This window comes from Haematobia irritans, chromosome 2 (genome assembly GCF_050003625.1).
Source record: "Haematobia irritans isolate KBUSLIRL chromosome 2, ASM5000362v1, whole genome shotgun sequence".
Taxonomy (NCBI): Eukaryota; Metazoa; Arthropoda; class Insecta; order Diptera; family Muscidae; genus Haematobia; species Haematobia irritans.
In genome coordinates, this window is record NC_134398.1 from 122,089,130 (window position 1) to 122,106,471 (window position 17,342).

Here is a 17,342-nt window from a genome sequence, read left to right on the forward strand (position 1 = left end):
ATTTTTTCTGAAGTACATTTTATTTGCAGACAGCAACCATAAAAAACCTATTTTGCAGGAAAATTACAGTAGAATATAAAAAAAAATCAACCCCTAAAAATATACACCAGCCAGAAGAATTTTTTTCGTAGCATATTCAACTGATTTTACTCAATAAAATGTGCAAAATATATATAAAAAAAACATATTGGAAGTTTCGAAATATGCTATTTGTGTTAAAAATTTTCTAACTTTTCATATGTGTACCAGAAAAGGCACGATAAAGATATAAACACCTAAATATTTATGTTCCCATATTTTCTATAAGGCACCCGATTCAGTAAAACGTGCAAAATATATATAAAACACATTAAAGTTTCAAAAGTATACTTCAACCATAACATACCACTAAATGGCGTATTACTAAAATTTTCTTGAATGAGGCGATTTTTCGTGAGCTACGAGAGTTTTCGTGAGTCACCATATTTCTGATCGGGGAATATATTATATTTGCCTGCCGGCTTTTTCTGTTCCACCAGAAGTATGGCTCAAGAGATGCGCACATTACCTTCCAACTCATAAAGAGGCTTGATATATTTTATCATTTTTTTTGTTTCATTCACGAAATACGATCTGGCCGTTTCGCCAGGACCTTTAAGTTATTGGGCTTCTAAAATTGAAGACAGGAAAATAAAACAAAAACTCTTAACTCGTAAAGTTTATCCGTTGCCTAAAAGATAACTCGCAGTATCATTATAGCATGTTTTTATTTCAGCTAACAATTTAATGTCGATTGCATTTGTGAAGCAATAGGTTAAACCAATAAATTATGCAATTTTTATAAGCAAAAAAAAAGATAATCATGTTTAAGAGAAAATCTATTTGAGTCGGATTACATGAATTAAAAGTATAATTTAATTTTTTCATATACAGGGAAAATGTCTTTTTCCTCCTATAAATAAATACAAAAGAAAAATAATATATAACGTAAAAAAGTGGGAATAAAAATATGGTGAAAAACGATGAAAAACGTTAACAAGTTGTATTTTTTATTTTCTAATGTAGACACAGTTTTGTAAAGAACAAGGACACGTTCAACTCCTTCCTTCCCCTAAGTCAATATGCATTTAACTCGAACATTTATAAAGTGTTGGTACAATATTTTGGTTTCATTCCTACAAGATGATGAACAATAATGCTGTATGTTATTGGTTGACTGTATGTATGTGATTATGCTTTTACAATGGATTGCCACCATCTACCACATATGGGTCTCACGAATTTCACTAATTATATGATTAGCATTTGTTAACGCCTGAAATAAAGGAAAACGCAATATTAGTTATATAAATTTATATAAAATGGATGTGGTCAAAAATTAAAAAATGTCTAGGCACGATTTTTTTAGTATGTGCTAGATAATTAAAAAAAAAAATAATTTTGATATTTCTTTACAGAGTAACGCTTCCTAATAAGGAATCAAAAGGCTAGGAACTAATTAACATATTCCAAGAATACAATAGTAATAAAGTTATAATGATGGCAATGACCGATGTGAATATAACTTTGTGAGGATGGGCACTGAAAAATTGGATATGTCTGCACATAAAGTGTGTAAATCCAACCATGTGGAATTAGGATAGACGAAACAGTTTACCACGACGAGAGAATACAATAATCTTGAGAGCAAACGTTTCTTCTTTTCTTGTTTCGCGTATGTAATATTATTTTTAATTTTAATAAATTCATGTTTTTTCAAGCTGAATTTATTATTCTAACAAAAGGTCGACCAAAAATCAAGTAAAAACTAATTTTTTTTAATTTTTATTGAAGACATAGGAAGTGTTATTTGGCCAAGAAACTAAGAGTTATTGATTTAAAAAAACATTGTAATCAATTGCAAGCACGTGTCGTTTACCACGGGAATACATTTTAGTTTGGAGACATGCACAGCAGTTTTCCATTTTTTAAAGGGGGTACTATACGAAAGAGTATTTTTCACGGTTACTTTTTGAATTTGAATTTATAATTTATGAGTCTCTAATACAATCCCTTGTGGCTAAAAACCCAACAATATTTTCGAAGGACCTCTTCTATAAAGCGTATCGTTTAAAAAAAATAAAAATTTCATGTTAGCCTGATACCGAAACAGGCAATTGACGTCCAAATGCATTATATCTAATTATATATGTATGTATAATTAGATAAAAAATTTCATATTTACTTTTAACATATCAGCAGCCTCTCGTCTACGTATCGCTATATGATCTGATTCATTGAGTAATGTATCAACAGCATCCGATTTATATAAATGTGTTACCAATTCGCTTTGTAAATTATCCTTAACATGGTTAACTAGAAAATGCATAATGGCCTTTGGTACAGAATCCTGTATAGATTTACGTACGATGTAGAAATATGACTTGATTAAACGCTCTGAAAGATGTGAAAAAAAAAACATGAAAATAAATATTTCCGGTTTCCAAAATACCATAAAATCACATACCAATAACATCACAATCTTTTTGTTCTTTGTCGGTTAAACGTCTCGCACTCTGATGGGCTGGTAGATCAGGCAAAAGATTGACGGGCTTCACCGGACTCATCAGTGAATTATGTTGCGGAGTATTATTGGTGGAGTTTTCAATGCTCTCAATGCGATTGGAGTTTGGTGCTGGAGGTAAAATATTCGAAAGCCAGTTGTTGGGATGGTTGGAGTTCTCATTGATATGGTTCTGATAAAACAAAAACATCGGTAAATTAGTATACATCAGTTCAATGTAAATATAAGATATTTACCTGATCTCCTGTATCATTGTATTGGTGATCATTTTGCTTTTGTTGGTGTTCTTTTTGCAGGTTCTGCACAGCCATTACTTGTGGTGAGGATGTTGTTCCCCTTGGTGTATTTGAACGTCTGGTTGGTTGTTGTGAATACGGTTCCATATTATCTGTCTTTAGCAGACTGGGAACAAGAGCTGCATCCTTATGAAAATCGGGATGCTTCGTATTGATGTATGCTAATTCAATTGCCACAAGATTCTCAACCATAACATTTGTAGTTGGTAGACGACGCCGCAATAATTGTGTTACGACATCAACTATTTTCTCATGAAGTTTTGGGAATCTGAAAAATAAAAAAAAATAGTTTAACGTTTGCTTCCAGTTATATAAAGCTGAAATATTAGCAATAAAAGAGGTGTAGTATGAAAGTGGGTTAGTCTTCCTTTACAAAGGTGTCCGGATCGATTACTAGCCGGGATGGCACTGGCAAAAATATTTTACATATCCATCACTTGTTCGAGTGTTTGTTGATATATTTAATACCGTTCGCACTTCCATTGTTGGCATAAACAGACCAAAATGATGGAAGTTGCATATTTTACTAAGACCAACAAAAAACTATAAATATAATTAATAAGAATAGAGGCGAAATTTAACCAACTCCCATTCCACTTCAATTATTAACAACATCTGTTAATATAAGATTCGTCAACTACGATAATCTGCTGCGTTGAAGCCTGAACTATTCAACGTGAACTAAAGGATTATCAGATCATAGGGTCGTTTGAAGAAAATGTATAAATGGGTGGGTTAACGGAACAAAACTGGAGATTGCATACAACGAAAAACAATTTTTTGTGTTCAAACATGAAATGATCAATTTCAATCAATTTTTAATTGAAATTTATTCAATCACAGATATTATAATAAAAATCGCCGTGTCCAATAAAAACATAATTAATGTTTACGATTGATTGGTTACGGCGATTGGTTTAATAAAAAAAATAACAATTTTATGGTCATTTTCATATTGTTCCGTTAGGCTTTAACTAACTGCCAGTTAACATAAAGTGAATTGCAGTTATCTTCTCTCCAGTTAAGTTTAACTAAAAAATGTTCAGCAGTTAAAATCCTAAATGGCATATGAATATATTGTCAGGATGACAGACATGTCCATTGTGCTGTTTCAAAGTTTGTTTGTTAACGAAACACAAACGGGGCTTCATGAAAATGGGGTACTAATCCGATATTTTTAAAATTCAATTACAATTTTAATTGGTATAATGTGTATATTCTTCTCATCCGTTGGATACAAATAATTTTTGTGATTGATGATTGTTTCATTTAAATTATCATCTAAGCCACATATTCACTCACCTTAACATTTCCTGTTGCACCTCATTGCCACAATGTTGTACAATTCGTTGCATTTCTTCGTGAATCAATTCAACACAACGCAATGAGGGTTCCTCCAAACGACGAATTTGTCTTTTCACCAGTAACTCAAATGAAACTTCTGGCACAAACAATGCAGGCCTTGGACCTGTCGCATTTCGTATAGCAGTTAGGATATCCATCTTACTTAGACCAGCCAAGGGATGAATGGAATCGAGGGTACGTCCAAATGTCTCATGGAAAATGTAACAAATACGTGCGCCACCACACAATTCGGTAGTCTCAATATTTCGTGCGGTACCATCAATTGTCGTGCAATAAGCACTGGCAAATTTGGTTATGATTTGCAATAAAGTTTGACTTTTATCGGAAACATCATCACCGTAAGAATGCAAAAGAGATTGGAACTGTGATGACATAACATTAACGCGAGTCTTCAAGTCAGGCAAACAGTCTCTTATGTGGTGCATAAGGAGTCTATTGAGAGTTTTAGCCAAGTAAGGAGTACCATTACGTGTTGCTAATGTTGGATATTTCCGTTGCAAATATGCCGCCTCGTCTTTTAGTTGTTCATCGATGTCTTTGTTATCTTTGATATCTTGTTGCGAACGATTGATGACCCCAATTATGCCCAATTTAACAGGTATCACACGACCACACAATATATCTATAGCATCTGTTCCGGCATCCATTAGATCCAATTTGGTGACCACGGCTAATGTACGACGTCCATCGGGATCAACATCTTTGGCCAATTTCAACGCTTCGCTTGTGGCCATATCTGTATTTGCTGCTGTTACAGCTAAAATAATTGAATTTGGATTTTCAATGTATTTCAGAAGCAAGTCTTTGATTTGTTGTTCAATATCTTCGGGCTGATCTCCAACAGGGACTTTTGTAATACCAGGCAAATCAACTAGTGTTAGATTTACAACTCTAGTTGAGAATATTTTCAAATTAATGGGTTCAGGGCAAATGCCTTTATTGCTTCCAGCTATGCGATCAGTTTCTTCTTCGATTTCTTGGCGAATGTGATTGAAGTCGGTAAATACTTTTTTGGTGTGTAGAAATTTACCCCATTCTTCCACATTGATTGTACCTACCCAATGGAAAGGAGATTATTTTCACTGACAGTATGAAAACATGTTAAAATAATACCATTTTCGGCCGAGCGATGCTCACGATCGTCCAAGGGGCAATGCAGCAATTGTAAAACTAAAGGTCTTCTGGTAACAATACCGGTACCTCGAGGCAAAAAGGACCGGCCCACTAAACTTTCCAACACAGAACTCTTACCGGAACTCTGAAATATAAGAGAATACGCATATAGTTATGTCACCGCAAATTTCGAAAATAATTTGTCTCAACAGATTTTCCAATTGAAAACAAATTTTGACTATACCAACAATGTTTGAAGTCACCAATAATTCTTCGAAAAGTAAAGACGAAATTTTCAGAATTATTCTAAAAAAGCTTTTTGATGTTTTGGTAAATTTTGCAAAATATACCTCTCCACAAAAGAGGTACTTTACAAATATTCTATAGAAATAAAATTTTGACAAAATTTTCCATAGAAATAAAAATATAACAAAATTTTCCATAGAAATAAAAATTTAACAAAATTTTCTATATAAATAAATATTTGACAAAATTTTCTGTAGAAATAAATTTTTGACAAAATTTTCTATAGAAATTAAATTTTGACAAAATTTTCTATAGAAATTAAATTTTGACAAAATATTCTATAGAAATAAAATTTTGACAAAATTTTCTATAGAAATAAAATTTTGACAAAATTTTCTATAGAAATAAAATTTTGACAAAATTTTCTATAGAAATAAAATTTTGGCAAAATTGTCTATAGAAATAAAATTTTGACAAAATTTTCTATAGAAATAAAATTTTGACAAAACTATCTATAGAAATAAAATTTTGACAAAATTTTCCATAGAAATAAAAATTTAACAAAATTTTCCATAGAAATAAAAATTTAACAAGATTTTCTATAGAAATAAAATTTTGACAAAATTTTTTATAGAAATACATTTTTGACTAAATTTTCTATAGAAATAAAATTTTGACAAAATTTTCTATAGAAATAAAATTTTAACAATATTTTCTATAGGAATAAACTTTTTACAACATTTTCTATAAACATGTTGACCAAATTTTCTATAGAAATAAAATTTGACCAAAAACTGCAAAATAAGATTTTTTATTTGGTAGTTTTTTTGGTAAAATTTTCTTCAAATTTTGGTAGTTATTTTTTGATTGAGTGGTAAACGTGTTTGTGATCAAAAATATTTGCATTTTGTATATAAAAAATTCGTTATGGAAGCCTCATCCCCTTATACAAAGAATCGATTATGGGAGTTTGACTATAGTCTGTGTTATATATATAATCCGTGTTAATCCTCAGTACCTGATGTCCATCGAGAGCTATGAACTTTTCTCGCAGAAGAGATTTATCGTGCATACTGAGAATGAAAAGACTAGCCAATGAAAATAATTCAAACAAAAATACATTTAGTATTCGATCTGGATATCATAAGCTTGTTGGAAATTGAAATAGGTGAAGCTCAATAAATGTCTTAAGATATATTCTTTATGAATTATAAATAAATATGTTTCTACTCAGACACCCAAGGTCTGAAAAGTTTACCACACTATTCCTATTTCTATTACTTATTTATTCGTCATTTTTTTGTATTCTATTTATCTATGTTATTTTGATTTATTGCAGTCATACTACTGACTCATATAATTGGATGAGAAAAAATGAAATACGAGATTTCATTAAGCACAATAAAAATTCGATTTAATTTTATATCTCTTCTGCGGGAAAATGAAGTCAATGCTTAGAACACTGTCTTCATAATAAGGAAATCAGCCACATAAAATCGCATTTCCCAGGTTCTATTGCAATTTATTAGATAAATCGTTTATCTCCTAAATTCCCTGTTGCTGTGGTTAATATGAAACGTCAACCGGTTGTACGCTAAAATGTTGTTATCGCCAAAAATAAATGTTGATGACGACATAATGGCTACAATGAACGATACTGCACGTACATTGGCACTATTGAAGAATTTAGGCGAAAGTTTTTTATGAATGATTAAATTCTTTTATATGTACATAGGCAGGTGGGCAACAGGGTTTTTAGTTTATTTAGGTAAATTAATTTAGACAATATAAGAATACTATTGGGAGTTTGTTTATTTTGATTAGTGTATTTTCATAAAATTCCAATTGCCGGCTACCATTGACATATAAAAAAGAGATCCATTTTCTATGATAAAAGCACTTTTCTACAGTAAAATCGAGAGCTAATTCACAAAAAAAAAACATTATTTTTCTCAATTAAAAATGTATAATAGTTGACGAATCGAATTGATTGAATAAAACAGTTAATTTAAGTTGGAAAATAGAGAAGTTAAAGACAAATTTGATGCGTTCAATTACAAATATTTTTTTTATTTATTTTATTTCTATTTAAACATATATGTAACGAAGTCTATAAGACCCTGAAAACGTTACAAGAATGAGAGCGATAGCATTACTATAATTTTTTTAATTGTAATAAAAATAATGTTCCAATTAAAACAATGACAGAAATTTTTAGTTTCAAAATTCACAAATCGATTTAATTAATTTTTTAACAAAGTTTAAAAATGCGAATGCAGTGGGGACGTTTGCTATATTAACACATTAAAATTAATCTCTCATAACCGGACACCTCTCAAAGGTGGACAAAATTTAGGCGACCGTAGGTGTCAACCTTTCAGAGGTTTCACTGTATTTTGATTGAAATTGGAATTCAGTAATATAGGAGTAAAAGTATCATAAACACGAAGTGAAAGCAGTGCTCGCACTAATTCATATAAATGTTTCATGGCCATAGCAGACGCAGCAGAAAAATATACTAAAACTACAAAAAGTCTGCTGAAAGGGAAAGTAGTCCCTATTGGATGAATTAGCGAATATTGTCTGCTTTAACTCGATTAGACAAAAAAATGTTTTTGTATGGCTGAATCCAACTAGGGGGTATTGTAATACAATAAATATAATAAGAATATGTCTTGTACTTGCTAAAAAAATCGCAATATAAGGCATCACAGCAAACGATTGCAATTAGCAACTTTCAAGGATATACAGTATACAAAAAACTTTTACTTCATGAAGATACTTTGGAGTATATACATATTTTAACCTACAGACATCGACGGCTGTTTCTGAGGGACATTTTTATGAGTGTACATTATTATGATGGATACGTATCATATTAAAAATATTTTATTCAAAATTAAAGGTCTGTAATATGTTTAAAACAAGATTACATTTCACATGGAAGTTTTTCTATGGCTCTATTGGGACTCTTTGTATTTAGAATAAATTAAATGGCTATTTGACATATGTATATTTGTATATTTTACATTTACTTTGTTTATTTTAGATTATACTTATGCCGATAAGACTGATAGCACAATTTTATTAAATGAGTAAATGTTTACATTTCATTTTCTCTAAGTATACTGAAAGTTTGTGGATACCCAAAAAAAGATTGTAAGCAATAAACAAAATTATTTTAAGTGGACGAAATTGAAAATTGATGAAATCGCAGGGACTATGATCGTGTTTTTCCGCTGGTTTTTCTTTCCGATTAAAATTTTTAAAGAATGGCTATTACAGCAATATCCCCTAGTCGGCACAATCCCATCGAAAATTCGGGATCGAGTCGCCTTCGGATTCACCTATATGGAGCTCAATTATTATTAAGCTTCACTTCAGATAGAAGTTCACAAACTGCGGTATCACAATTGACTGAATAGTCTAAATGAGCATAAAATTATCGGGCTGCAGTTACACCTTACATTACATACTACGCAGCGTCATTATCAATTCATTGAATCCTGGTGACTGATGCAAAAAATTGAGGAGGCAAAAGCACAAATGAATCCAATTTACACCTGCAAAATTATTTTTTTTTCATTGAACCGTATATATTTTCATTAAAAGGAGTCCGATATACATAAAAATTGAAGTGAAAGGATTTGTTTCAGTTCATTATAGAGAATGCTTCATTTTGTAGATGTTCACAATAGCGAAGTTCAACTGTAATATCTCAGCTTTCGTTCCTATTTTCCTATTATTGTTGGCACCTTCAAATTCTACAGCATAAAGGATACATTTAAAAAATACAATTGTATACCGTGCGAAAGCAACCAAAACATTGACTTCAACAATGAGGCAACACATATATGCTTTCAGAACTGATGACAGTAGCAAAAACTTTAAAGTGGGCAAGAGCATTCTTTTTTAAAAATCAAGAATAGAATAGAACCAATATGCCGGCAATGACCTGTGCTCCATTTATCCCAAATTGCAACACATAACATCTATGTGAAGAAATATAAATAAAAATAAAACAACGCACAGTACGAATGGTTATCTACCCCTTGACCCCCTCCCAAACAACAATAAAAGTAGAGTGTGTACATTTGTTTTCATGTTTCTTCTGGCAGTGGATTTATTGATTTTTTTCTTGTATGTTCTACATAGTACATACTATAATATTTTTCTTCGCCTCTGAGACCAAAACAAAATTGTCGTTATTACATAAACTTTTAAGACAAAAAACATGACCAATTCAATCGATTGCAGAAGTAAATAGTGCATATCATGAAAATAAAAAACATGTGCCGGTCCATCCAAAAAGGAGTTATATAATGTAGTAAAAACCCAAAATGAAATGACAGACCTATGTACTGGACATTTTTCTCGTATATGTCTCTCGATGACACTTACCTGACTGCCTAAGACCACAATTTGTGGGAGTTGAATCGAATCAGAGCCCACTGTGTTGAATACATCTTGCAATTTGTTGATAACGGGAATTAAAGCTTCCATTTCTTGGGGAATAAGTTTCTATCTCGCTTTTCTTTCACAATAGGACTTTCATTAATATTCTTACGTGCAAAAAAAATGGTTTTTGCAAAAATGCAGCCTAACGTGCCTTATGCTACTATACTATAATTCTACTCGTCCAATAATGTCGCTATTCAGCTTTTCGAGACGACATAATCGATATAGCAGCTAATTAAGTTATCGATGTCGCATTTATCGACTTTTATCGAAGACAAATCTTAAGGGTGGTACACAACATGAGATGCGTATTTCAGACACAGACACAGCCTAGTGGCGATGACACTAAATTTTTGTGTCCGGTGGCGCCCGCTTGACGGCTAAGCCGATATAAAATTGTCCATTCGGCGGCGTGCAAGTATCCATTATAAAATCAATATGAAGTTTTCCGAATTGTAATAAGATTAGTTGCACAACCAATCTTATAATCAAATTTACATAGCATTCAAATTTTTTGAGCTAGATTTTTGCAAAATTATTATAGCAACTTGATACTGATAGAATTTGGGTGGAAAGTTAAACATTTCAGGTGAGTATTAAGTTCGAGTTTAGCCGCTAAAGTGAAAACTAAATCAGTAAAAAAGGCATAAAATTATGGGGAATAGCCCAAAGCAAATTTTCACAAATTTTGCATTCCTTAAAGTGGATTATAAAAGAAAAGTAATCGTGAACAAATTACGATTTTAGCGGCTAAACCTGAGTATTATGTTCAGTTTTCAAGCTGCAATCCAGCTTGTTTTCACGGTTAGTTTTTTTAATTAACTAATTTAGAAATATAAAATTATTTGCAATCAATTCCTTGCATCTTTTCCATCCATTATTTGGCAAGACTCGATCAAAATATAATCGTCTTCATAATTATATTTGTACTTTTAATTTAGTATTTTGGTGAAAAAACCGAACATAGTACTCACCTCAAGGTGGATATTAAGTTCGAGTTTATTCGCTAAAATCGTCATTTTTTCACCTTTAAGGTGAGTATTAAGTTCGAGTTTAGCCGCTAAAATCGCTAAAGTGAAAACTAAATCAGTAAGAAAAATGCATGAAATTATACGTATTTGTTGCAAATTTTATTATAACTTGATGGGGAAAAGCCCAAAGCAAATTTTCACAAAGTTTGTATTCCTTAAAATGTATTATTAAAGAAAAGTAATCGTGAAAAATGACGTTTTTAGCGGCTAAACTCGAACTTAATACCCACCATAAAGGTGAGTACTATTTTCGTATTTTTCACCAAAACACTAAATTAAAAGTACAAAAATCTGTGTGAAGACGATTATATTTTTATAAAGTCTTATGAAATAATGAATGGAAAAGATCTAAGGAATTGATTGTGAACCATTTTATATTTATAATTTAATTAATTTAAAAAAGAAACCGTGAAAACAAGCTGGTTTTCAGCTTGAAAACTAAACATAGTACTCAGCTTAAAGTGAAAACTAAATCAGTAAAAAAAGGCATACAATTATACACATTTGTTGCACATTTCTTTATAGCTTGATGGGGAATAGCCCAACGCAAATTTTCACAAAGTTTGTATTCCTTAAAACGGATTATTAAAGAAAAATAATCGTGAAAAATTACTATTTTAGCCGCTAAACTCGAACTTAATACCCACTTTAAAGGTATGTACTATGTTCGTATTTTTCACTAAAACACTAAATTAAATGTAAAAAAATCTGTATGAAGACGATTATATTTTTATAAAGTCTTGTGAAATAATAAATGGAAAAAATCTAAGGAATTGATTGTGAACTATTTCATATTTATAATTTACTTAATTGAAAAAAGTAACCATGAAAACAAGCTGGTTTTCAGCTTGAAAACTGAACATAGTACTCAGCTTAAAGGTTGGTACTAAGTTCGAGTTTAGCCGCTAAAATCAAAACTAAATCTGCAAAAGCACAACAAAATGAAACATTCTTATTGCAAATTTTATTATAACTTGACTGATTGACTTGAAATGAATTATTAGGGAAAAGTAACCGTGAAAAAATGGCCAATTTAGCGCGATAATGCCAATTTAACACTGCCCTTAAACGTAAATTTTAAACGTAATTTTAAGATCTGGTGTAACCGGAACTTGAATATAATTTCGCAAAATTAAGTTCAAATTGGGAATAAAATTCGCATTCGTATTGTTTAAGTATTGTCCTTATGCTAATACAATTTTGATGGCAAACTGTATCGTAATTTTCAATACACTCATAGAAAAAAGTCTGCTAAAAACAGCAGTCGATGTCTGCTGTTATATTTTTGTACTTCAGGGCCTAATGAACAACAATTTATAAAATATTTAGGTTATACATTTTTCCCCAAAGCATAGTTAAGAACCAAAAGTAGTTTTTGGTATATTTTTACCCTGTAATATACTTACAAGCTCCTAAATACGATCAGCAAACATTTTGTTTGCTGTTATGCCTCAATTCGATAAATATTCAGATTTTTGGTGAAATACTGTAGATATTCATAAAATATTGTTTTAATTATGTTAGGATAGCTCCTAAGTTGACATTTTTATTTGTTTTAGCCAAAATAAAACATGTTTTAGTGTAATCGAACTTAAAAAATAGCAAAAAATGCTTGCTATTTCAGCAAACAGTGACTGCTGTCCCTTTTTCAGCAGACTTTTTGCTGTTTCAGCAGACTTTTCTGCTGTCCCTACAAACAAATTTCTTTGGGTATAGTAATAGGTCGACACGCCGTTTGGAGAAAAATTTCATGAAAAACTTGTAATCGCCAGTTTTAGAGATGCAACATTGTTATTACCTCATGACTTACCTTGTCTTCTATACTATTGGACAAAAAGTTATAACATTTTTGCTAAGCAACCGTTATTTATTTCGAATAAACAAAAGGAATAACTTTCGGTGGAACATTACAAAAAAGCAAACTTTAAATTCCTTCATCAAAAAAAGACAAAAAAACATTTTCCAGTATTAAAACTACTAAAATCGAGATATTTCGAGAGATGTTAAGGGTTCGCAATTATTCCTATGCACCGCATTTAGAACGGGAAGGTCGTTTGTTATGTGCTCTACCATCTCCACCAAATATTGACCCAAATCGTGAGTGGTATATCAACTTGAAGCCCTACGAAAGGTTATTCTACCATCAAACATTGGCATCCGTACGTGCCAGCAAACGATTTATGGCCACTTCACAAATACCAAAAGATTCCCTAGATTTCCAGTTGCAATCTCGTTATATACATTCCAGGGAGTATTTTCCGGAATTGGTAGATTATGTCTTACAAAAGGAGACATGTTGTCAAATGCCTCAAACTTTCAGAGTTCTTAGGAATACCATGGATATAAAATTACCAAAGCCGGAGAAGAATGGACATCCTCTTAAGATAGGTATGACTGGAAAACACCATTATTGCTATAAACCTGATATTTATAACTTCTTCAAATCTTTTATTTTGTCCAAACAAAGGCGGTTTAAAGGAAAAGGTATCCCCCCACAGTGTAAAGTTGATAAATAGTGGACCACATACACAAATGGTTAATAATGGTTACTCACGTCAACCCGCCGATGGAAATTTTTTCCGCTATTAGTGTTACCAAATGAAATTCAAATATCAAACATCTATTGTTATTTTTGGGCTTTTAAGGTCAGGTATTTTAATGCGAATAAAAGATTAATTTATTCCATTTTTGTCATCCAACGTTTCGCTGGGCGATTCCAGCTTCTTCAGGGATGGTATTTTTATTGAATATTTAATCTTTCGTCAGGTTATTTTCTATTGCACTTATAAAGTTTTCTTATTCGCTAACATATGATATGAGACAAACACAAAACTTTATATAATTGCTGAAAATAATCAGATTTAAAACTAAATATCACAGAGCTTTCCTATTATCTAGATCACAGTTGAATATCGACTAAACTGGAATTTTTGCGTTATATTTTTGGTAAATGTAATAAATTCTCTTATGCATTTTTCTCACACGCCCGTTTTATGTTCATATTGAACTTATACCCACGTGTAGTTCATTAATATGTTTGAGACATACTGAAAAAATGCAAAATTTCATTGGACTGGGGGAAATTTCGGAAAAAATAATAAAATTTGACTACAAACACATAATTTTTTTTGCAATAAAAATTTAGCGGAATTTTTTTCTGTGCATTTTATGATAAACGTTGATTCTTTTACAGGATGTAAAAATAATTTCATCTACTTTTCTCACACACATGCCAAATTATGAAATGACCAAAAAATGTTTAAAAATTTAGCGGAAATTTTTTCTGTGCATTTTATGATAAACGTTGATTCTTTTACAGGATGTAAAAATAATTTCATCTACTTTCCTCACACACATGCCAAATTATGAAATGACCAAAAAATGTTTAATTGGGTAATTGGGTATTGTCTTTAACATTTAAATATAATTTCAGGCATATGGCCACTACGACTATGCACAAAGGTCAATTTTGGAACACCTTTTCAAGCATTCAATCGTTGCTGGTTTACGTAAACCAATGACTTCAGGTGTCCCCACAAAAAATAATCGAGTGGCGTCAAATCACACGAACGCGGAGGCCAATTCAACGGTCTATTTCTCGGTATGTGGCACCGTCCTGATGAAACCACAGTTCGTTCACATCCATATCTTGGAGTTTTCGCAACAAAAATTCATTGATCATGATCCAGTATCGATTTCCATTCAAGGTAACGCGTCGTCCTTCCTCATTTTTTAAAGAAATAAGAACCGATCATTCCACCAGCCCATAGACCACACCAAACAGTACATTTATCGGTATTGGTAAACGGCATGTGGATTATCTTTGCTCCAAAATTTTGCTTGTTGACTCATCCATTCAACCAAAAATGCGCCTCATCACTTAAGAGAATTTTGCGGTTAAAAGGCGGATCTTCCTCCAATTGATTAAGGGACTAATTACTGAATTCACTGCGCATATGATGATTTGCCAAACAATACTGAATCGAGCCGTAACTTTAATTTACAACGGCTGTCAGATAACAGAGTGATTCAAAATAAAAAAATCCTTATAAAAACAACCGTTATTTATAGAGCATAGTTTTTGGCGCCAACGAGACGATGTAAAGAATATTTTTTTAACAGAAACATACCTTTAGATGGCCATCTTCTTAAAAATACAACTTTTAGAAAAGCAAATAATGTAATTTTACATATAGATGGGTATTAAGTTCGCATTATCGCTCTACCCAGCAAAAAAAGAGCTTCCAAAAAAGTAGTTTAGATCCCCAATCTGTGATCCGGAAGTAGTGCAAACTTGGATCATCTCCAATGAATTTTACATGGGCTTGTCATAGGACGGAAGTACTCCCTTTTTGGATCCTTTGCATTGCTTTAGAAGTTGTGCCCTGGAAGTTAATTTGAATGAAGAAATTTAAAAAGCAAAAAAAATTTTTTTTCAACCAATTTCACTTTTTCTTTTTTATTATACGGCGTTCCTACCAAGCATGTTTTGGGGTTTGAAATGTTTTGCCTTTATAAGCACTTCAAAACGAGTCGTTTTCGCCATACTAAAAAACAAGTTCAAAACACAAGTTTTCCTCCAAAACACGTCAATTTTAGAATGTGAACCCACCTAATTTGGAATATACCCCAAATAACATACCCTATTCAAAAAATATGTCAAAATATTAAAATAAGTTTCATAGAAAAAAGGAATAAACAAAGGCTTTTAAGAACATGGGCATGTGAAAATAACATAAAATTTGTTTTCCCTTTGCGCTCGCAGTATTTATTTGGACATACGTTGCATATATGTGCATATTTCAAGTAAATGTGAATTTCTACACGGATGAAAAAGACTGTTTTTCATATGTTTGGCTATAAACATTATATGTTTGGAACACAAATTTTTAAACACAATATTTTTGAGTGCAAGCATATAATGTTCATAAACTAGCATAACATGTTTGGGACATATATGTTAATATGTTAGAACATATTATGTTTGGGGCATAAAATGTTTGTAAATATAATATGCTTGGATGCAAACATATATTAATTTAGAAATAGCCTATAAACATATATGTGTTTAGTAGCTTGGAGCGCTATTTAACAGGGAGAGATATTGAATTAAGTTGGTGGTTGTTGATTTTTCCAAAACATTTCTCCGTCCACACCGGGTTGAGATGTTTTAGTTTGACAGTTACCATGGAAACTACACGCTCACAAAAAATCGCTTCTGTAACATATACTCCCAAACATATTTTGCTTCAAGCATATACATTTTTGGGTATTGCCCAAACATTTATATGTTTGATCTCTTCCAATATATAATATGTTTGAAAGCATATTGGTCTAAACAATATATGTTTGGGTAGTCTAAGTTCCAAACATTTTGTATTTTTGCATCTAAATTCAATAATGTTGTCTTCTAAAAAACAATATGTTATTATGTGAACATATAATATGTTTGGAAGCATTTTGCACCCAAAAATATTATATGCTTAAAAAAATTCTCCCAAACAATATTGTGCTCAAAATTTTATTTATTTATTTATATATTTACAATCATAATGAATTATGAAAATAAACAGGTAATATAGGTGCTAACAACATAGGTTTTCGACCCGAATGCTCAAAATTTTGTTTCTGCCTAATTGTATATTCCCCCACATCTTTCTCACTTCCACGAGATTTTTTAGTTCTTAGCACCTTTTTCTGTAATACAAACATTGTAGAAGAAATTATTCAATTTTATGATTTTTTTGGAAATGTGTCTTATTAAAGACTTAAAATAAGAAAAGAACAGTGCTTGATATAAACGAAGTGGACTGTGATTTTGGAACAAAAATTATTTTTTTATTGCAAAAATAAAAATTTTGTGACAATTTTTTTTTTTGTGATAAAAGTTTGAGATTTTCAATGAAGTTTAAAAAACTTTAACAAAAGAACGATTTCGATACAAGTTTTTCTTTGAAAAAAAATTCTTTTTTGTTAAAGATTTTTTTTCAGGCTAAACAAATTTCGTTAGGGATTTATTTGTCTACTTTACCAGTAAAAGAAAACTTCGTAGGTCTAAACTTTCGTTTTGTAGGAAAGAATTAATTCCTTGTGATTTAGCTCCGTGTAACTTTTGGCTGGTTGAGAAAACCTAAGCGACCACTCCGGAGAACCCTTTTTGACATAATTGAAGACATTGACATCACTCAAAAAAAAAAAAAAAAGTAAACCCTATATTTTACTAAAGCCAATTTATTTTAGTTTATGGAATTATTATGTTTTCTTGACTTTAAGAATTTTTTGCGTACGTTA

General features: G+C 31.3%; 2 protein-coding genes across 2 annotated transcripts; one reads left to right on the top strand and one right to left on the bottom strand.

Moving 5' to 3' along the window:
* Window positions 1-839: 839 nt before the first annotated feature.
* Window positions 840-10,207, bottom strand: Drp1 (dynamin related protein 1). The gene is made up of 7 exons (XM_075296066.1): window positions 9,964-10,207; window positions 5,317-5,461; window positions 4,141-5,257; window positions 2,779-3,106; window positions 2,486-2,714; window positions 2,204-2,415; window positions 840-1,294 (listed from the first exon to the last, which is right to left on the bottom strand). Exons 1-7 carry the CDS (start codon window positions 10,063-10,065, stop codon window positions 1,238-1,240), a joined length of 2,190 nt encoding a protein of 729 aa, XP_075152181.1. The 5' UTR covers window positions 10,066-10,207; the 3' UTR covers window positions 840-1,237.
* A 2,695-nt stretch (window positions 10,208-12,902) lies between these two features.
* Window positions 12,903-13,738, top strand: LOC142223934 (cilia- and flagella-associated protein 276). Its single transcript, XM_075293741.1, has 2 exons — window positions 12,903-13,439; window positions 13,519-13,738. Exons 1-2 carry the CDS (start codon window positions 13,052-13,054, stop codon window positions 13,638-13,640), a joined length of 510 nt encoding a protein of 169 aa, XP_075149856.1. The 5' UTR covers window positions 12,903-13,051; the 3' UTR covers window positions 13,641-13,738.
* The last annotated feature ends 3,604 nt before the right edge of the window (window positions 13,739-17,342 follow it).

Excerpts from the sequence above, each read along its gene's own strand:
- Drp1 (XM_075296066.1), bottom strand. The coding sequence starts at position 10,065 with ATGGAAGCTTTAATTCCCGTTATCAACAAATTGCAAGATGTATTCAAC. Across the intron at positions 2,715-2,778 it reads ACAATGATACAGGAGATCAG|AACCATATCAATGAGAACTC; the intron begins GTAAATATCTTA and ends TTGTTTTATCAG. Across the intron at positions 2,416-2,485 it reads AAAAGATTGTGATGTTATTG|AGCGTTTAATCAAGTCATAT; the intron begins GTATGTGATTTT and ends CACATCTTTCAG.
- LOC142223934 (XM_075293741.1), top strand. The coding sequence starts at position 13,052 with ATGTTAAGGGTTCGCAATTATTCCTATGCACCGCATTTAGAACGGGAA. Across the intron at positions 13,440-13,518 it reads TGGACATCCTCTTAAGATAG|GCGGTTTAAAGGAAAAGGTA; the intron begins GTATGACTGGAA and ends GTCCAAACAAAG.